The sequence below is a fragment of the Gossypium raimondii genome, chromosome 9 (genome assembly GCF_025698545.1).
Source record: "Gossypium raimondii isolate GPD5lz chromosome 9, ASM2569854v1, whole genome shotgun sequence".
Lineage (NCBI taxonomy): Eukaryota > Viridiplantae > Streptophyta > Magnoliopsida > Malvales > Malvaceae > Gossypium > Gossypium raimondii.
Genome location: NC_068573.1, coordinates 31,690,595 through 31,712,901, shown reverse-complemented (window position 1 = coordinate 31,712,901; position 22,307 = coordinate 31,690,595). Strand labels below are relative to the sequence as shown.

At 32.8% G+C, this 22,307-nt stretch overlaps 1 protein-coding gene and 1 pseudogene across 1 annotated transcript; both read left to right on the top strand.

Annotated features, from left to right (window-relative positions):
• Positions 1–5,963: 5,963 nt before the first annotated feature.
• On the top strand, positions 5,964–8,003 carry LOC105799014 (F-box/kelch-repeat protein At5g60570-like; annotated as a pseudogene).
• Positions 8,004–10,456: 2,453 nt separating this feature from the next.
• LOC105799012 (KH domain-containing protein At4g18375) lies at positions 10,457–14,966 on the top strand. The gene is made up of 8 exons (XM_012629321.2): positions 10,457–10,609; positions 11,052–11,673; positions 12,080–12,580; positions 12,697–12,936; positions 13,027–13,293; positions 13,941–13,996; positions 14,098–14,194; positions 14,434–14,966. The coding sequence occupies exons 2-8, from the start codon at positions 11,080–11,082 to the stop codon at positions 14,563–14,565; spliced, it is 1,887 nt and encodes a 628-aa protein (XP_012484775.1). The 5' UTR covers positions 10,457–10,609; positions 11,052–11,079; the 3' UTR covers positions 14,566–14,966.
• The last annotated feature ends 7,341 nt before the right edge of the window (positions 14,967–22,307 follow it).

Here is a 22,307-nt window from a genome sequence, read left to right as displayed (position 1 = left end):
GGAAAAGAGGCTTAGAGCTATTCGTCATGGGCAAATGTACGAAGCGAATGATGCGAGCCTATAATAAAAGGTCCGCCCAGAAAGTTTCGTGAAGGAGACTTGGTGCTAAAAAGATTCTCCCCATGCAAAAGGATTCGAGAGGAAAATGGATGCCAAATTGGGAAGGTCCCTATGTTGTAAAGAAGGCATTTTCCGGTGGGGCTTTAATCCTATGTGAGATGGATGGCAAAAGTTTGCCAAACCCTGTAAACGCAGACTCCGTCAAGAAATATTTCACTTGAAAGGAAAGAGAACCAAAGTGAAAACCCGAAAAGGGCGCTTTGCTTCCCAAAAAAAAAAACATTGGAGAGGCCAAGGTGAAAACCCGCGAAGGGCACCTTGAGGCCAAAGGGGGCTTAAGTCGAAAACCCGGAAAGGGTGGCTCAAGTATTGATCGAGTTGGGGCATAAGGTGATGTGAGCAGATCAAATTCTGATCAGGGGCATGTGAAGATCTTGCTTTACCCGAACCAACAAGAAATGATATGCGACGTCTTGGAGCATTGACAGAGTATTGCAGATCTCCTAAACACATGTCAAACTCCGAATGGTCTTCAGAAAGTTTGTACAGAGAAATTCAAGCTGCGATAACTGGGGCACCTAGTTCTTATTCTATTTATATGTATATTCTTGAAAATACGTTTTTCTTTTTGCTAAGATACACATTCTCAATCCACTTCTTTGTTATCTTTCTTTCACCATCTTCGATGTTTTATTTCTTTTTGATTTATGATCAGAACCACCTTTATTCTTATCCATTGTTATGACCTTTTTACAAACATGTTGTATGGACTAATAAAACTTTCACAAAGGAAGTTTTGCATATTACTCTGAAAAGTTTCTAAATAATATAGGAACCCGAGACAAGACAATTGTTTAGAACACCAAATTTAGGAGTTGAAAATTTGAGAAGGAAGAGTCTAAATTTAGACTTTCTCCTTGGATTATGTTGTCAAGCACATTGATTGAACAAAATGACAGGATGTAGCGTTAACAAAAAGCTTGAATAAACAAGTAAGCAATGATCACCAGGCAATAGGAAGAAGTCTCCTTGGAGAAGGAATTTTTTATGAGCATTTGGTACGACATTATTAGAATGGTATAAAGGACCAAAAAATTTTTCACATCATGTATCCTCAAATAGTGAAGGAGAAGATTGAGGAAAAGCCGCATATTTTTACCCTTAGATTACAGTGAGAAAGTGATGGTATAAATTCTGGCATCCCAGTGGATATAACTTTGAAGTTCACAGTGGGGGCAGCCTGGCTAAATGTTTCTTCAGAAAACGCCAGTCGAGAAGGAATGTGTTATAATACTTCGATGACAAAGCCTTAATAAACTTCGAGTAATGATAACCTAAGTGAGATCATTCACGAAAAATAAAATTCTGCATTCATGCGAACACCATTCACACATGTCTAGTTAGGAGCATTTGATTCGTTTTGATCATGTCATCCTAATCATTAGGCATAATTAGGTTCATTATACAGGTTGTGTTCCCCGGGGAATAGACCGAAGAATTTTAGATCTTATCTCCCTGAGGTTACAGTGGAGCAGATTGAAGCCAGAGATCTTATCTCCCTGAGATTACAGCGGAGCAGATCCAAGACACTATCTTATCTCCCTGAAGTTACAGTGGAGCGGCTTAAAATTTAGGATCTTATCTCTCTGAGGTTACAGTAGAGTAGATCGCATCTGGTCTTATCTCCCTGAGGTTACAGTGGAGTAGACCGAAGAAATTCAGGTCTTATCTCTCTAAGATTACAGCGGAGCAGATTGAAGATAGTAATCCTATCTCCCTGAAATTACAGTGGAGCGGATTAAAATAAAGGATCTTATCTCTCTGAAGTTACAGTAGAGTAGATCACATCAGATTGAAGCCGATAATCCTATCTCCACGAGATTACTGATGAGAGCGGATTAAAATTTAGGATCTTATCTCCCTGAGATTATAGCGGAGCAGAAGGAAGACACTATCCTATCCCCCTGAGATTTCAGTAGAATAGATTAAAATAAATGATCTTATCTCTCTGAAGTTACAGTAGAGTAGATCGTGTCAGATATTCTTCCCCTAAGCAGTAGTGGAGCAGATCGAAGGTGGCGGATTTTACCTCCCTGTGGTTACAGTGGAATACATTGAAGCCATTGATTCTACCTCCCCGATGTGGCGGAGTGGGCCGAAGCGCCAAAGCCTATACCTCTGAAGTGGCAGAGGGTTGGATTAAATTTACCATGACAAGTCTTATCTCCCTGACATTGTAGTGGATTAGAATAAAACCACGAATTTCGCCCCCCGAAGTTGCTGCGAAGAAGATTGAAGCTATCACGTTAGATCTCTCTGAAGCACAGTAGAGTGGATCGAAGCAACAAGACACAGTGGACTGGAACGAAGTTATTTGAAGAAGAGAAGCACCAAAAGAAGTCAAGAACCCGGCGAGACCGGGCGAAATTGGCCCTTTTGAAGTCTTTGCTCCACTCTCGTTACACGAAAATGAGCAAAACCAAAATAATGAAACTAAGTGACCCATGTACAATAGGCCCAAAAAACGGCCCAAATTCTAAAAAATCTAAACGGCCCAAAGGGGCCCAAAATTAAGCAAGCACCAGGGAACCCTAGGGTTCCCTCCCCTCTCGCGCCGTTTCCCCCTTTTTTCGGGCCACCCGAGGTGCTTCGTCCCGAGGTCTACCTCCCCTTTGCACCGAAATGGCAAGGTCACCTCCTTTGACCTTGCCTAACCCTGCAGAACAAAGCAAAAATAGAGGACAGAACACAGAGCAAAAAACAAATCTTTGTAATCGGCTATAAAGCCTGAAAAATGTAATCTTTACAAAAAAAAAGAGAATACAAACAGAGAAGGAAATCAATCAAAGTATCAAGGTTGATTTTTTTACTTCGCGCCTCTGCTTCTTTTTGATTTTATTATGCCCTTTTTTACGCTATTATAGATAAGAATAATAACTAAAATAAATATAGAAAAGCGGTTTTGAAACGTACCTGAGGATCGGCCATAGACCACCGTCGGAGATCTTCTCCGTTCGTCGGGGTCGCGAAAGCCTTTAAGGTTTCGCTTGGACTGTGATTGAATGGGCGTTGAGGCCGAAAGGTCACCATTTACTTAGGGTTTATTTATTTATTTATTTATTTTTTTGAAAAAAAGGGGAATAAGACTTACTTGAATCGCTCCATTTGCTCCGTCGCCGGAGTCCTTCTTCGGGTCACTGAGATCGGGCTAGGAAGGTGGCGTTTGGGGTCTTACTCCGCGGTCCTAAGGCCAGGAAGGGTCGGCCTTTAGTTGACCCCTAAAACGGGGTATAAAGGCAACCATTCGGTGCCTCCGACCACCGCGCATGGTGGGGCCTATGGTGGCTGTTCGGCCAAGGAGAAAAGGGATGAGGAACTATCCTTTTCTCTGCGGTTTTTTAAAAAGCATCAAGGAATGATTTTTAAGAAAAATGGCTTTAAATAGGGGTTATGATAGGGCGCTGTTTTGCTTTGAGGTTAGGGACCAAAAGCGACACCGTTTTGGCCTGACCATGTGATGACCGACCGGGGAAGGATCCGCGTGTTTTCGTTTATGGGGATATTTGCAATTGGCCCTCGATTTTGTGGCATATTCAGCGTAGTTTTCTTCATTTTATTTAATTTAACCATAGAATTTTGCTTCATTTCAATTTGGTCCGAGCCCATGCGCTGGGTTTTGGCGAAACGACACCGCTTTGATTGACGAGGACAATTTCTTAGTTAGTCCTTCCTATTTTCATGCGAGTCACGTTTAATCCATTTGTTTGTTTTCGGTTTGATTTACGCCCTACGATTTAGTTTATTTTCAATTGAACCCTTTTTAGCTATTTTATTATTAAATTAGCTATTTTAATCCTATTACAACTATCATTATTATTATATTATTATTATTATTATTATTATTATTATTATTATCATTATTTACTCATTTATGTCGTGTTAATTCCTAACTTTGTTATATATATATATCTTGCGTACATACGTATTTATAATATATATACGTACATAACCTTTTAATTTATATAGATATAAATACTTATATGATATATATACTTCACACTTACATATTTTTAATTTTCTTATATGTACATATTAACATTTTTATACACTTTGTAATTTACATATATATATACAGACATATTGTTATAAGCGTCATATGCATTTTTTAATTTTATAAATATATATATGTATACCTACCTTTATGTTTTATATTATTTACAACTTTATACGTATATATGTATACATATATACTGTATTTTTTATATATATTTTATAATTTATGTATACATATATTTATGCCTACATACATTTCTTAACTTTCATAAGTGTATAGTTATATATGTACATACTTATATATTTCATACTTTATCATTTACATATATACATACATATTTTTATATACATTTTAAACACACATACACATTGTCACTATTTACTTGTTTATATATTTTTATTCTTTTTAAACTTGGATTGTATTCATACACATATGTTTTATTTTTTAATGATTTTATTTATTTTAATATTATTTTGAATGAATGTTCTAGTGTTATCACCTTATATGCATTGTTATTTTGTATATTATTGGTTTATCCTTTTATCGACTTATTTTCATTGTTATTACTCATATTATTAATGCTACATCATCGTACTCATCTTTGTTCGCATATTGGCAACGTGTTCTATTTCATGTTAGATTAATTTTATTCGATACATAAATTATGATTTTTGAAAGAACAAAATCTCGTATTTAGATTCGAGAAGGTCGTACCCTAACTCACTGGGTTTCGATTTTCATAATAAATCTAAATACACTAATCTTTTCAAACTTAAGTTTTAAACAATCTCGGGAATTAAGAAAAGATTGTGTCCTAACTTACTGGGCATGATCCACTTTCTAAACTCGAGATAATTAAAACCTTTAAATAAGTAATTTTTTATTAGCATATCGGAATTCGAGACATTGTGTCCTAACTTACTGGATACGATGCTTTCTTTCTCGATTAACGTGGAACGCTCCTTTTCCAAAATTTTCAACATTTTAATACAAAGATCGTATTTTTAAATTTCTTTAAAGTTTTCAATTTATCGACACTAAGACATTAAGTAATCAACTAGGTACCAATTTTGGGCGTATCGAGGGTGCTAATCCTTCCTCGTGCGTAACCGACTCCCAAACCCGTTTTTCTGAATTTCGTGGACTAGACTTGTTGTTTTAATAAAATCAAACCGTTTATTAAAAACAGCCACTCTTCGAGGTGATCCAATCACACCTCATGAAAAAGGATTGGTGGCGACTCCCGTTTCATTTTTCAAAATCCAAGTCGACTCCGTTTTTCATCAAAAAAATGGTGTCAACAGTGGTGTTCAGTGAACGGATCAAATTAGATCCATATATAATAGTGATATCATATATGAATGCTCAAATTCATTTTTTGAGATTAATTTTTTGGTTAAATGTACGCTCAAAGTCTTTACACATCATCCTTTCAAGAATTTTAGTAGTTAAATCTTCTAAATTTAAAAATGCAAGTTCAATTGTTAACATCGTTAAAATAATTCTATTAAATTTAAGGGTCTGTTTGATTGTAGTAAAACATTTTCCGGAAAAGGTTTTCAGCCTTTTCCAGTGTTTGTTTGGCTGAAAATATTTTCCTCACGTAAAATCATTTACAAACACGGGAAAAAGAAGCCTTTAATCTTGGAAAATGTCTTTCCATTTCTAATTCGGTAAGACATTTTCAGGAAAATTTTAGACACTGATATTCCCTTTCCCTTCCCCTTCCCCTATCCTTGACACCTGATCTTCTGCTTGCCATTAGCCAACACCGATTCTTAACACCAGACACCGACGTTCATCGACCTTTTTCTATGTTTTGATTTGAGCAATAATTGAGGAATCGAAAATGGAGAAAGCTGATGGAATTGGGAAAGAAAATGGAAGCACAGAAGAAAAGCAAAGTTTCAAAGATGGATCAATTTGTGGGTATAATTCGCTTCACCACCTCTTGAGCGCAAATCTCAAGCCTCAACTCTACCAGGTCTTTTCTTTTTCTTTTTTCCCACTTTCCGGGTTGTAATTTATCTGTCTTCACTTTGTTGATTTAATTGGGTATTTTTTCTTTTCTTAATCTAGCCATGCACTAGGCAAAAAATTCCAATCTTTCCTGTTATTTTTCTTTCTGATTTCAAGAAAGGAAGATTGAAAGGATTACTTAGGCAAAGTGTGAATGATCTCTCAATGGAAGTTGTCTTTTGAATAAAAAAGGGACATTAATGGGCTGAAGCTTTGATTTGAGTTAGTCTTACGCAATATTGCTTGCGTTCTTGATACTGCTTTCATGCAGATTTTGTTGCAACATCTACTCATATTTGGTTTTCCTGGGTATATTCGTATCAATGGCAGTACAATCTCAGGCTTGATCTTTTTATGAGTCTATATGATCTGTTAACTTGCCCATAGGAAGATGGTACTGAAGTGATGCATTGTTAATTTATTGAACCATACTGTGTTGTCAAGGTGTGCCTATCTTTTGCACCTTAGCTTCAGACAACCAAAGGACCTCAGACCCTTTTGGGCGAGGCACATTTGATTAGGCGCTCGCCTAGTGTGCGTAGGCGTGCTTTTTTGTAAGGCGATGGGCATATAAAATCCTCCTAATTGAAGTTCTCTTTAATTGCTTTTGTTTTCAACTTTTTCATTAGATATACCTTTACTTGTAAGAAATGGGATATTATCAAAACTCTATTTTGTAATATTTGTGTATTGAACAACAGACATGGAACCAATAGGAACTTTTGCATATTGGCCAACAATAAAAAAGTTCCTTGTTTTGTAGATAAATTGGATAAAAGTGTTTTATCATAATTATATTACTTAACCATACATATACGCACCATATATACATATATGCATATACATGCATATTGCACCTTACTTCAATCAGGTGAACGCTTTTTTGCCCCTTCTGCCTGAGGCAATACAAGGGTTTTTAGCACCTGGAGTGTACCTTTATCCCTTGGCAATACAAGGGTTTGAACACTGGGTTTACTTGGCCTGTAATATGATGCCTTGGGAAGCTTTTGATCCTATGAGACAGAAATGGATGAGATTACCTAGGATTCCATGTGATGATTGTTTTACTTGTGTTGACAATGAGTCTCTTGTAGTGGGGAGTGAATTACTTGTATTTAGTCGTGAATTGTCAGGATTTGCTATTTGGATGTATAGTGTGGCTACCCACAATTGGTCTAAATGCCCCCTAATGAATTTGCCTCGTTATGCATTTGGTTCTAGCGACCTTGGGAGATAGCCATTGTTCTTGGGGAAGTGATAAGAATGGCAATGTCCTACAATCTGCAGAACTCTACAATTCTGAAGTAGGTACTTGGCAAACATTGCTCGACATGAACTTTCCACGTAAACTATGTTCGGGATTTTTTATGGATGGGAAGTTTTATGTGATTGGGGGCATGTCAAGTCATACAGATTGTTTGACTTGTGGTGAAGAGTACAATATTGAGACAATGTCATGGAGGAGGATAGAAAATATGTACCACGGTCGCGATGCAGTACGTTTCATCTGCTATCGTTCACCTCCTTTAGTTCTTGTTGTAAATAATCGACTTTGCTCTGCTGATCAAGCAACTAATGAAGTTAAGAAATATGATAAGGTTAATAACTCATGTTGTGAAGAGACTACCGTGAGGCGACTCTTCCCTACGGTTGAAGTGGCATTTAAAGCATGCGAAATAGTTTACTAGTAATAGGAGTGAAGGTCATGGAGGGCATGATGATGGAGTAATTGTTCGCATTCTTGAATCCGAGGAGGGAACCGAGGATGGACAAGAGTGGAATGTGCTTCTTGTCAAGGCACGGACAGGTGCTTTTGTGTATAATAGTACGGTAATGGGCTGTTAATGAGAGTTGCCGCATCTTTGGTGCAAACATCTATATCTGGAAGACCAAGATCAACGATCCTCTATCTGTTATAATTTTTATTGTCTCAGTATCATTAATTTTATTGTTCTTTTTCCCATTTTATGATTCAGAAGAATAATTGACCTCGAATCAATTTCTTAAAGTTACCAACTGATTGTGTTGATCCCTCTATTGCAAGCATTAACCTCATACCAAGTAATGACTAGTTCCATTTATCTTGTACTTTGGCATTGAATTCATTTCTCGTAATTGCTTTTATGCTGAGTGTAATTTCATCAGGAGATCACTACAATGGATTCACTACTAATTAGTAAATTTCGGAAGTAGTTTGCAATGCTTTTATATTTTAATAATTGAGTATTATTATATATTTAATTTGATTTATTTATAAATAAATTATTGCAATATATGCAAAAACAATTTAAAATATACAAATTTATTAATATATATTAATATATGTAAAAACAACTTTTCCGAAAAATATTTTGAAAATCGCCAAATAGCGTAAAATATTTTACATGATTCAATCAAACACCGAAAATATTTTCCATAAATCATTTTACGAAAAAGTAAAACATTTTCCGAAATCATTTTACGGAAAACATTTTCTTGGCAATCAAACGGACCCTAAGTTTATTATAATGTTATTTTTTTGTTTGTATCTTTTTATTATTTCAAAATGTCACGCTAATGAATTTAATAGAAAATTTTAATGGTATTAACATTTTGAATATGAATTTTGAAATTTAAAAAAATAAAGAAACTAAATTCCTAAAAATAAAAAAATTAAATATCTGAAAAGTAGGTGAACTTAGAGCATATTTAACCTAATATTTTAAGGTTAAAATATGCCATAAGTCATTGTACTCTTCACGAAATTTGGAATTCAACCTCTCTACTTTTGTTTCGAGAATTTACCCTCTAGTTTTCATATTTCAAAATTTAGGTCCAATAGATTTAACATTGTTAATTTTTTATTAAATTTGTTAGTGTGACATTTTGAAATAATAAAAAAGGAACTCCTTGGTAACCATGTAACTAAAAAATGATGTTATAATGAACTTGAATTTAACAAAATAATTTTAAAATGTTAACAATTTGACCGAAATTTTGAAATCTGAAAAGTAGAGACTAAATTCCTAAAAATAAAGATATAGGGACTAAATCCAAAATTTGTAAAGAGTACAAGAACATATTGTTTATTTAACCTATTTTTAATTAAATTTTTGGGCTTGGAGGAATTCTCAATAGTAACAAGTCAAGTATCTAACATTACTGATTTTAGGGTTTCTAAGTTCAATTAACTAATCCAAGCTCAGCCCATTGAATTAGGCGATTAGTTTTTTCTGGTAAACTATCAAAATAGTTATTTTTATTTTCCACATGTTACATTTTAGTTATTTATGTTTGAAATGTTACGTTTTAATCAGTTACATTAACGTGTTGTAACATTTTAGTCACTGAGCCGTTAATTGCCGTTGACAGTCTAATGGTAAGCTAACGTGGCACGTTAAATCATTAGTTCAAACAAAAATTTTAGGTTAAATTATACAATTGGTCCTCATATTTTTTCATTTTGAGCATTTTTTTCTTTTATGTTCTTTTAATTTTCTTTTTTTTCTTTAATTTTCATTCTCTTCTACTTCTCCCTCTATTTTTCTCCCTTCTCCATCTCTTTTAACGTAAAAAAAAATTAAATTTCTAAAAACAAAAAAAAATATAGGGACCAAATGTATAATTTAATCTAAAATTTTTGTTTGAAATGATGATTTAATGTGCCACGTTAGCTTGCTGTTACACTGTTAATGGCAATTAACACTCAGTGACTAAAATGTTGCAATACGATAACGTAAGTGACTAAAACATAACATTTCAAATATAAGTGACTAAAATGTAACCTGAGAGAAATAAAAGTGACTATTTTGGAAGTTTACCCTTTTTTTATTTATAGTTAAAAAATGGTAAACTACACTATTAGTCACTAAACTATGGGTAAGTTTTCGTTTTAGTCACTTAACTAAAAAAAATTATAATTTGGTTAGTAAACTATTTAAAAGTTTTCATTTAAGTCATTGGATAGTTTAAAACAATGCTATATGGCATTCTTTGTTAGGACTTTGCACCAATTGAAAGCTCTATTTCCCCTTCTCTTCTATAGTTTAGTTTTTCTCTCTTATGAAACAACTTTAGACGTCACAAATTTGCGAACCAAAATTCAAACGATTTTTTCTTCGATCTTCGACATTGACTGTAAGATCAACTTGTATCTAAGGTATATTCTTGTATTCGTTGCTTAAAGCTTGTTGGCGGAACTTTTTAAAAAGAAAAACTTAACAGTTTAGTGACTTTAATAAAAACTTTTGAATAGTTCAGTGACCAAATTGTAACTTTTTTAGCTAAGTGAGAAAAAACATTACCCATAGTTTAATGACTAAAAGTGTAGTTTATCCAAAAAAAAAAAAAAAAAGTCGCTAGGAAATTATTGTTGTTAACTTCGAATCTAAGGAAACTCCATCTAAGGACCCTTCCTCTTTCTATCTAAACCCTCCTCTTTTTTTCTTCGTTTAAGGGTTTCCTTTCTATCGTCTCATAATTTGAAAAATCTGTCTGGTAAGCATTCTGTATTTCCTTCCTCAAACTGGGTTTTCCTTCATATCTCTGTTTTCCAATTCTTTCCTTTGATTTTCCCTTTTTTTTGGTGATAGGGTTTTTCCCTTTTAAAATTTTCATTGGAAATTTTCATATGAAAAAAATAGGGTTTTAATCTATCTTGAATATATCGTAGTTGTCTTACCGGTTGGTTGAGTGGTGCTTTTTTGGTTTGGGTGTCTTTATATTTGATTAAAATTATGATTCTTTGAGTTCTGCAATTTTGTTTTTAATTTCTTAAGTAGCTTTGAATTCAATAAGCAATGGGAGAAGCCAAGCAAATAGTTTTTGATATGAAAAGAAGGCTTGAAAATGTATTAACTATAAGTATATATGTGCTTGCATTGTGTTTAGACTCAACTTGATTTCCTTTGGACTTAAAACTTTTAGTTTATGGTTTCAGGACTTGTTGAATTTAATACCAAAATACAATGGGTGAGAGTGGTAAGCGTTATCGAGGTCAAAGAGATAATGATGGGGATAGTAGGAATCAGAAGAGAAGATTGAATGATAGAGATGATAAAAGCAATAATGAACTTGTTGTTTATAGAATACTTTGCCCTGATGAGGTGATTGGGAGTGTGATTGGTAAAGGTGGTAAAGTCATAAATTTGATTAGGCAAGAGACGAGGGCAAAGGTTAAGGTGGTTGATCCATACCCTGGTTCTAAGTATAGGGTTATTACGATATATTGTTTTGTTAAGGAGAAGGAAGAAATTGAGGTAGAGGATGAATTCTATAACAAAGGGCCGTTATGTGCTTCTCAAGATGCTCTGCTTCGAGTTCACACTGTGATTGCAAATGCCATTGCTGCCATGGGGGATTCTGAAAAGAAACGGACAGATAAATACAGGGAGGAATGCCAAATTCTTGTCCCATCTAGCCAATCTTCTAACATCATTGGGAAGGCGGGTTCAACTATTAAGAAACTGAGGGGCAAGACTCAGGCCAGCATTAAAGTTACTGCTAAGGATGCTGGTGATCCAAGTCATTCTTGTGCCATGGATTTTGACAACTTCGTTCAGGTTTGTGGTGTTTGCAAATGGTTATTTTCTTGTTTTTCAAGCTTGATGATGTGTTTGAATGCCTTATCCCTCCTTGTGCAAATAATGGATTATTGTATATTCAGCAACCATTGATTGTGAGAATTTTTATTGTTGTGTTAGTCAAATTTAATATCACCAATGTATTCCCCAATCCCTATACTTTAAAAATGAAATATAGATAATGCCATAGACAAGCTTCACTTATTACAAGGAATTGAGTCTACCACAAAGTGTTGTGAGTCAATGCTATGATTGAGATTGTAAAAGCATTGCCTTCATGTTCTTATAGCATATTCTCTTCATGGTGGTTTGATGTCATTTTGTTTTTATTCATCTTCTTTGCTACATGGATCAGTTTTCAGTATTTTCTCTATCCTGTGATCAGATAATTGGTGAACCAGAGGCTGTTAAGAAAGCACTTTTTGCTGTTTCTGCAATCATGTACAAGTTCAGTCCCAGGGAAGAAATCCCTCTTGAGACAACAGTGGCAGAAGCTCCTTCAGCTCAAAGTATCATTATCCCATCAGATGTTCCTATTTATCCACCAGGTGGCTTATATCCGAATCCAGATCCTATTCTTCCTTCTAGATCAGTTCCACCTATATTGGGTGCTGCACATGTGTCAGATCTTCAAGGATATGGTGATACAGGGAGTACCTGGCCCGTGTACTCATCTGCTCTTCCCCTTGTTTCGGGGTTTTCTGGTGCCTCCCGATCTGAAGAATTGATAGTCAGAGTACTATGCCCATTTGACAAGATTGGGCGTGTCATTGGAAGGGCAGGGAGTACTATCAAAAGTATAAGGCAGGCAAGTGGTGCTCGTATCGACGTTGATGATACAAAGGCTGATCGCGATGACTGTATTATAACTGTAATAGCTACAGAGGTATGCCCTTGATTCAATTTCTCTGGTCTGGATTCCTGCATAATTTTATCTGCAATTCATCAACTAGGTAGATATACTTGGTTTTCTCATGTTTTTAATGTGGCTTGACTTGACAGTCACCTGATGATTTAAAATCCATGGCTGTTGAAGCTGTTCTATTGCTGCAAGGGAAGATTAATGATGAAGATTACGAAACTGTAATTATGAGGCTCCTCGTTCCATCTAAAGTTATTGGTTGTATTATTGGAAAAGGTGGTTCTATTATAAATGAAATTCGGAAGAGAACTAAAGCTGATGTACGTATATCAAAAAAGGATAAGCCGAAGTGTGCTGATGCCAATGATGAGCTTGTTGAGGTTTGTTCTCTTCCTTTCTCTCTGAAGACACATGATGTTTTTGTTTTCTTTCTATTGGAACATTTTCCTATGCTAACTCTGTGTCTTTAGGTTGCTGGAGAAGTTAGTAGTGTTAGAGATGCACTTATACAGATTGTTCTAAGGCTCCGAGATGATGTTTTGAAAGAAAAAGACGGTGGTCATAACCCTTCTGTAGGTGCTGATGCTCTCTACTCGGGTGGTGCAAGTCTTTCAGTATCATCTCTCTTGTCTTCTGTTCCTCCAGTTGCTACTTTGGCTTTTGATCAAAGGGCCGAAAGTGGAAGTGACCTTGGTGTTCTTTCTTCAAGCAGCCTCTATGGATATGGAACCCTGCCAGTACGTAATTATGGAGATGTTGTTACTGCTACCATCATAACTATGGTTTTTGATCCTTATTTTTCATGCCCTGGTCAATGTTGGTGTCATCTTTATGCATCATACTTATAAATGTGATTCATTCCTGCAGTAAGCTGCTATAAAATTTTGTTTTATCAAACCATTAATTTTCCCCCTAAAATAACTTTACTAGTTTAAAATATGGTCATTGAATTTGATCTGCTGAAGTTTTTAAATAATTGTTGATTGATTTACCACTCAATCTAAGCGTTTGAGCTATGTTATTAAGACTTCTTTTATTGGGTCAGGGTGGTGAGTGGGGTGTTGAGTTTTATTTAATAGTTAGGGATAAATTACAATTTTCTTTTTACCAATGAAAATTTGTTTCTCCGTCTCATTTGCATGCTTGCTCTCAGCTTCTCTTCCATTTATTGAATATGTGGTAGCTTTGTGCTGGGATGCAATTCCAGGGCAGTTTTTAATGGTTATTTGTCGTTTTCAGTTATTGCCTATCTGTTTATGATACATTACTTCCTGTTTTCTTTGATTTCATGTTCCCTTTTTATTTTTTATGCGATTTAGAATTTGTTTGTGCTTGTCTTGATTTTAGTTTCTTTCCTTGACATTTCTGTTTTCTTCTCTAATAGATGGGGGAAAACGGCTATGGGTCCATGTCCTCATATTCATCAAAGCTCTATGGAGGGTAGGTATATCATGCTTGTATGATATCATGCTTTAAGTCTTTCTTCCGACATTAATACCTTCAATTTGAATCTGTTTCTTCCATTTATGGATTTCATACAGCTTGCCTGCATCTTCAACTCTTGAAATATTGATCCCTGCAAATGCAGTTGGTAAAGTGATGGGCAAAGGAGGGCTCAATTTAGCCAACATAAGAAAGGTTGGTTATTAGTTTATTGATGATTTAGCTGTAGAATAAGCCTAAAATTGAGATGAATGAAGATAAAAAATTGAATATTGACGACATGGTTTTTTGCCCCCCCCCCCCTTTTTATAGCTATTGTTTTAACTATGATGCCTTAGTAAGTTGGGATAATATTTTGTATCGTTTACTGAATTATTTTTATTAGTGCGAAAGGTGATTGAATGACATTCTCACACTGTCTTACTGTCTTTCAGTTATCCGGGGCAATGATTGAAATTTCTGAATCCAAATCCTCTCGAGGGGAACGTGTGGCTCTTATAACTGGCACTCCACAGCAGAAGCGTGAAGCTGAAAACTTGATCCAAGCATTTATAATGGCTACTTGAATCTTAAAGATCTTGGTAGTTGAAGGTGAATGGTTTAGAATCTTGGAATTTTCTTCCTCAGATGTTTCCTCAGTCATTCCCTTAGTTTTGCTTTTTGGAGATGACTTCCTATTCTAGTTTTCTTCAACCAAACTCCCTGTATTTCGTCCATAAGAATGCCTTTCAAGATCTTTCCGGAAGACTTGCTGCTGGTTTAGCATTCATGGGAGTTAGGCTCCCTCCTCATTGCTTAAACTATTATTCTCCATCTGTGATATCTTAGCAACTTCTTAGGATCTTTCATTCCTTGGGAACTGTTACATCAGATCTTTTCTTAGTATGGCGTCCTTATTTCCATTACTTTTATACTCTGCGTTTAATGTTTACTCCTAGAAATAACAAATTCATAGTATGTTTGTTTATTATATGTCTACCTATCCCTCTCTTGCTCTCTGCTGCTCATATCGTCCTAGTGATGGTACAATGTGATACTTCGATGAATATTCCCCCATCATCTTTTTCCGTGGTCTGTTTCTAGTGCTATATCAAAAGAAAAAGGGAAATAATCTACCGTAAATAAATAGCATATTGACTCTTCTGTGAAGAATGTTCTCGGTTTCTTTCTTTCTATTCATAATATTGTGCCATGTTCCTGCTTCGTGAATCAGTCAATGCAAAAACTGAATACTGTGTTCTATCTCATACTAAAATTTTCGGAGCTTCTCTTGATACCTCGATTATCATTCATTGCTGCAAATTTTGCATCATGTCTGATGGAATTCTGCATAACTTCTTCATCTTGGACTGTTTTCTGCTTGATAATGATTGTATGTAACTCATTCACTCTACTCTTTTGCTTCCCTGGATCTTGATTTGCCAAGTGAACTAAAATAATATCATTATCTTACTATTGGCTTACGATTTTCTGATCTTGAATGATCCCCAGTTGGGTAACTTTTCCTTGCAAACAGGAAATGCATGTTTCTTAAAGGCACCTTCCTTTAGAAATCAAAAATCAGTTGAGCTTGTTGGCGAATTCCATATTTCATGTTGTCAGATGCCTATATTAATGGTTGCATAGCTCATGAACATCATTAACGATGCTTGCATCCTTCACAATGGCATCGTTTCCTAGAATGGCATGCATACATCATCTCCACCATATTTACTGTTCTGGCTTTTGATATGAATGTTTTTTAATTGTTGAATTTTTTCTCAAGACATCACATTTCCCTTCTTTCCATGGCATTTTCCTTTGCAGTGGCTTTCGATCTTCCTTTTGATATCGTTTACATCTGATCAGTGCCCTCCTGCACCCCTTCCCTGCCATTGATATTGTATAGGTTGCTCCCACTCTTCATTTTTCTTGAAGTATCCGTCTCCATCACTCATATCCAACACTTATTCAAGATAAGGGTACAAGGATATAACCCTCCAAAGACATGGAAAAACATAGAAGAAAGTAATCACACCTGTTTCTGACATTTACACCAAAGTCTGAGTAACCTAGCTTTTCATTCTTAGACAATGAAACTATGAGGTGCATTGCTGTTCTTATTTCTGTAGCTTTAGCATTCCATTGCTTTACACCGGCAACCTAGTCCCATTTCTTGAGTCTCATCCAGCAGCAGAATGAAACCTTTGGGGGCTTCTAGTGGCTGCCAACCAGTTTGTCATGTTGAAACTCTTAGCTGTTAGTACCATATCTCAAATGATTCTATGATGTTAGTATGCTATTGTATCTTTTGCTGCATAATTGTCTGCTATATTCTGGAACTTGGTTCTTTTCTTCTATATGATCTCCTACCTATGTTGCTCCGACTCTTTTTCTTTAAGTGCCTATATTTGACATTTGGGTATGGGGATATGACCGATTAGGATTCTCCCAAGTACGTGTAAAAGCTTAGAAAATTTTGACCATACTCGCGTAAGATACATACTTGTGACCTATTCACACCCCAGTCCAAGTAAAATAGTCTCCTATAGCAGCTTTTGTGTAGGAATAATCACTTATTCTTCTTTAGCTATCTTATATTTAGAATGAAAATAAAATATAACCGAGTACTGTTTTGGTGTGACTTTCTTTGGGTTGATCATTCGTTTTAGCGAGAACATATTCATTATAAACCCAGAATTTAGTTCAGTTGATTCATGCAGCTACCCTTAAAAGCGGTTGTATTCGACGGTGTCTGAAGTTAAAACCTCTTGTTTGCAACATTTTCCTCAACCCCTTGAGTGATATGGACTACTTTTTCGTGTATAATTGACTCATGTTTAAAGTGAGAATCTTAGGAGGTCTAGGGTTGACACCATTCTTGACCAAAAGGGGTGAGGGTATGGTTTTCGGTATCTATTTCAGGCATGTTTATAAACATGGCAAGATACATTTGTGGTACTTTTTACAGGTGACATTTGGAGCCTCAGCTAGAATTTGTATGATTTGGATTAAAACTTTCTTTTTTAAATGTTTTCCTGGACAATGTAAGAACTTGTGACGGAAGTGCTGTGTTTGATCTTCAATTTATTAAATATGCAAAGTATACATATAATGTTCTAATATTTTAATGTCTTAAATAAAAAATATTTAAAAGAACTAATTCTTGGATTTATTCCAAAAATTGAAAATCAATTCAATCGTTTTCAAATTATACACATCTTTTGTGTCGTATTTTGGTTGAATTTTTTTATTTAAAAATATAGAAGTACAAAGATTTAAATATATGATAAGTATAGGGATCTGTAACATGTTTTAACCATTTTATTATTACATTAGCTTGTAATTTTATTTTATTCTGGCTCAGCGTGCTTAAATGTTGCTTGTAATTTTGGCTTTAGAAATCCATTATCTGGCAATAGCGACATATAATGAATTTTAAGCCCTAAATCTTAAAATTAATGTTGACAATTATTTCTGTGATAGTAACCCTATCTTTTTTATTAAGATCCTCATGAATCCAGTTGAGCTATATGCAAAAATATTAAACTTTCTTGTTTCAAGAGAATTATTTATTAATATATATGTATTATTTAAGTATTCGATTGAATTGTTGTTTGAGCTTGAATTCAAATCAGGGGCGAAGTTAGAATTTATTTGAAGGTTAGAATTAAATTTTTTATAATTTTGAGGGGGCCAAAGTGTAATTTGACTATTAATAATTTGAAATTTTATAAACTGTAAAGGGGTCTAAATAGAAAATTTTTCATTTTATAGGGATTGGGATTTCTGCCAACCCCTTGGATTTACCACTTAATTCAATTGGTACTGTTGCTATTACAACAACTTTGAGGACATGGGTGAATTCGGAAAGTTATAAACAAAAGTAAGCATTATATTAAAAAAATTATTTGATTAATTAAATTGATGTAACTAATTAATTCAATATTAAGTAGATCTAGAAAATATTAAAAATTAAAATTTAAAACAAGTTATAAGATATTTTTGACTTTTTATACATTAATAGATCTTAAAAGAATCTATATTGTGGAACTTGAACATAAAACATCCAACTTTCTAAATTTTCAATTTTAGCATTTCAATTAGAACATTGTTATTGTTATTTTATATAAATTTTCTATATAAAATTTGTTTTTAACCGATATTATTTTATATTCAAGTTTCTAAGTTAGTATAATAAATCAACTAAAAATTGATTAAGAATATCATTTTATTTAAAAAGTAATGATTATTATTGTGAGAGTATTTTACTATAAAAAAATAATTGAATCTTAGGGCATCAAAATCTTAAACCTCTACTTTATAATTAAAATAAAGCTTTATTTGAACCCCATGTGATGGTTTGATGATTAAGGGTGTTTGGGTTCAAATCGTGTTAATTGCGTTTGTTGTTCGGGTTTTATCCTGTTATTATAATTCACAACAACAAAAAAAAAACTTTATTGTTTTTTATATGAAATTTTTATAAATATATTTTACATAATTTTTCTCTCATAGTGTATCATAATTTGTTTATTCATAAAATAGAAAAATAATATTTATTATTTAAGAGTTTGACTGAGTTGTTATAATTCACAAATATTAAGTGATAATTTTTTAAAACTCATTATTTTATAAAGCAACAAATACCATTTTGAAAGTATTTATTGTATTTTATATAAAATCTAGAAAAACAAATAAATGATGAGATTTGTACTCAAGACATCAAAATCTTCTTTATTTTAATCATAACATTTCAATCAAAGTAATGTTAGGTTTACATAAATATTTTTTATAAATTTGTTATTTATAAAGACAGTTTATGAATATATTTTTACATAAATTTCTTGGCTCTACCATAATTTAGTTATTCATAAAATAGATAAATAATACTAGAAATCCTATTAAACGCATATGCATGTAGAAACTACTGACTTAACACACAAGTATATTTTTAAAATAACATACAATAAAAAATTAAATGTATTATTTGAAACTAATTAACCATTATAACACATGAAATTAACGTATAAATACATCGATTAACAAACACTAAATGCACTACAATTACTTATCATGGCATTGACATCAATTGTGAATTAGTGTCAAGATAAGTTGTAACACCAACTTAATTAATATCATTGTTAATATATGTAAATGATGGATAATAAATTAGCATATTAAAATAAAAATATATAAAATATAATAAAATGAAATTTTAGTTGATTGGTAAATTTAAGGGTTTATTAATTCAATTGATGTGTGATTAGATTCCATTATATACAAATTTTTATTGGCTTTTGTTAAAATGGCTCTTAAATAATAGAAAGATGTTGATTGAGCTAGGATCACCTATAAACTAGATGCCAACTCAGGTACAAAATTACCAAAATTCATTATCTACTATTAATAAAACCCAAACTGAGTTGGTGTCACGGGTTAAATAGGTACCAAGATGGTTAGGAACTTATGAAAATGTCCTTTCATAGTTAAAATATGCATACAATGAGATTTAAACCCGCATACCTTAAATTACCTCTCTACTAAAGCTTTATTTTGATGTTCTTTTTAATGATTTCATACATATTTCATGTATTATTGTGATTCGTTAGTTTCAAACCACATGTTCCATTATTTATTATATGCTATTTTTAAATGCACATCTGTATTCTAAATCATTAATTTTCACACGCATACACATGTGATAGGATTTCTTCTAGGTAATGTCATCGGTTGAGTTGGTATCACAAGTCAACTCAATACTAATTCACAATTGATGAAAACAACATGATAAATAATTGTAATGCATTTAATATTATTCATATGATGTATTTATGGGTTTAAAATTTGTTTTACTCACAATTTAATCTTTTTTTATTTTAATATCGTACATATTTCATGTGTTATTATGATTAATTAGTTTCAAACCATACATTTCATTATTTATTATATGCTATTATTGAGCACAAATCTTTATTTTAAATTAAGTGATTTCTACATGCATATGCGTATTATAGGAGTTCTAGTTTTATAATACAACAAATATTATTTCGAGGGTATTTTTCGTTTTTTATATTTTTGTATAAGATTTCAAAAACACATATAAATAAGGAGATTTGAACCAAGACATCAAAATTTTTATTATTTTAATTTAAGTTTTGTTTTTAATATTTTTATTATAAACTTAATGCATAAAATTTTTCATTCACGTGAATGCCATAATGTAATAAATCCTTAAGAATATGCCAAAGATTCGTTGTCGTGGCAATGAAGGGTTGGTTGTGTAAGATCAGAAAGACAATGAGCGAGGTTGATGTGATCATTTTTAAAAGACTAATACGTTTAAATTTTGACTTTAAGAGCCATCAAATGTCAACATTAGTGGGGTTGGTTTGTAAACAATCTAACCTATTTAATGTTGTGTTAAAATATTTGAAATTGTGTTTATATTTTTAGGAATTTAGTCTTTTATTTTTTTTAAATTTAAAATTTAGTTTCAATTTTTAATATTATTATTTTTGTGGGTTAAATTCAGGTTAATTACAATTTTTTAATTATATAGCTACCAAATGAGTACTTTTTATTTTAAAATGTCACATAACAAATTTAACAAAAAAAATAATGCTAGTAGTTAGACTTGGATTTTGAAATTTGAAAAGTAAAAGGACAAAATTCCTAAATTTCAAAAAGTACAAGGACTATAAGAACATTTCAACCTTAATAATGTGTTTGATTGAGTTGGCATCATCCATCAAACGAGTTTCAATTTAGTCATGAAATTACCAAAACCCTTTTACTTTTACAAAGCATCAAATATTATTCTAAGGGTATATTTGTCATTTCATATAAATCTAGAATGATAATTACTTACAATGGGATTTGAACCTAAAACATTGTGATCTTTTATCATTTCAACTTTACCATTCCATCCAAACCCACATGGGTAAACTACAACTAAAATCATTAAACTATTGGAAAGTTACATTTTGATTGCCCAACTTCAAAAAGTTACACGAAGGTCACTAAACTATTTGAAACTTTTTATTTAAGTCACTGAGTTGTTAAGTTTTTATTTTAAAGTCTGGCTAGAAAGCTCCAAGTGATGATTTGGCCATCGATATGGTGGATCAGTACCCATTGACGAGTAGAAGAACATACCTTAGATCCAAGTTGATCTAGCGGTCAGTTTCAAAGATCAGAGAAGAAAGTTGTTTGGATCTTAGTTCGTAGATTTGCGATGTTCAAAGTTGTTTCATAAAAAAAATGAACTGTAGAAGAGAAAGAGAATGAAAGTTTTCAATTGGTGCAGGTAGTTGGAATAGAAAAGGCAATACAACAACGATTTTAATAGCCAAAACATAAACTTTGTAACTTTGTAAAGTTGAGTAACCAAAACATAAACTTACTAATAGTTTAATGACCTTAGTTGCAATTTACCCAATCCACATTTAATTATTATATTATTTTTATAAATTTGTTACATAAATTATTTCATTTTCGTAATCTAGTTTGATATTTAAACTCTTGAGTTCGAATTTAGCAAATGAAACAAACGTATATGACAAGAGTTTTGTAACGACCTAATTTTCAGTGGTACCAAAAAATGAGATTTTGGAACCCCATTTCTGTAAATCGAGCCCATAAATATCAAATATGAATATTTACAGGGATAATATAAAAATAGATTGAATATTGGTCGAGTAATTTTGTAGAATTAGCAGTAAATTATGGCCTAAAGACTAAATTGTAAAATTTCAATCGTTATAGAGTTACTAATTAGTGGATACAAACCTAGAAAAACTAAGGGAAAAAAATCATTTTTGAAGCTTTCACATTCGACCACTAATTAGTAAGTGAATTCAAGTAATTTCTTGTAAATTTTATAGATTTGAGGTCATAGGAGCTTGATTTAGCTAGCTCAAGTATCAATTTGATAAAATTTTAAAGTTTTATAGAGTTTCAATTGTTGATTACTTGAAAAATTAGACTTGAAATTTATAGATTTTAAGTTTAGACTAAGAAAATGACTAGATTGTAAAGTTAATTTAGCTTGTTTATTAACTTTGTTCCATTAAGGACCAAATTGAATAAAAGTAAAACATGTTATGAAATTAGTTAGAAATAGAAAGTATAGGGTCCCTAATGAGAAATACATGAAATCGATTTTAATTGAAGCTAGAAATTGAAAGTTATGTTTATCCTAAACTTAGTGACTAAATTGAATAAAATGTAAAATATGAGGGAAAATAAAAATATATATTTATATAGGATCATGCATACCATGGCATATCATGGAAATGTTTGATATTGATTTGGTTAAATAAAACAA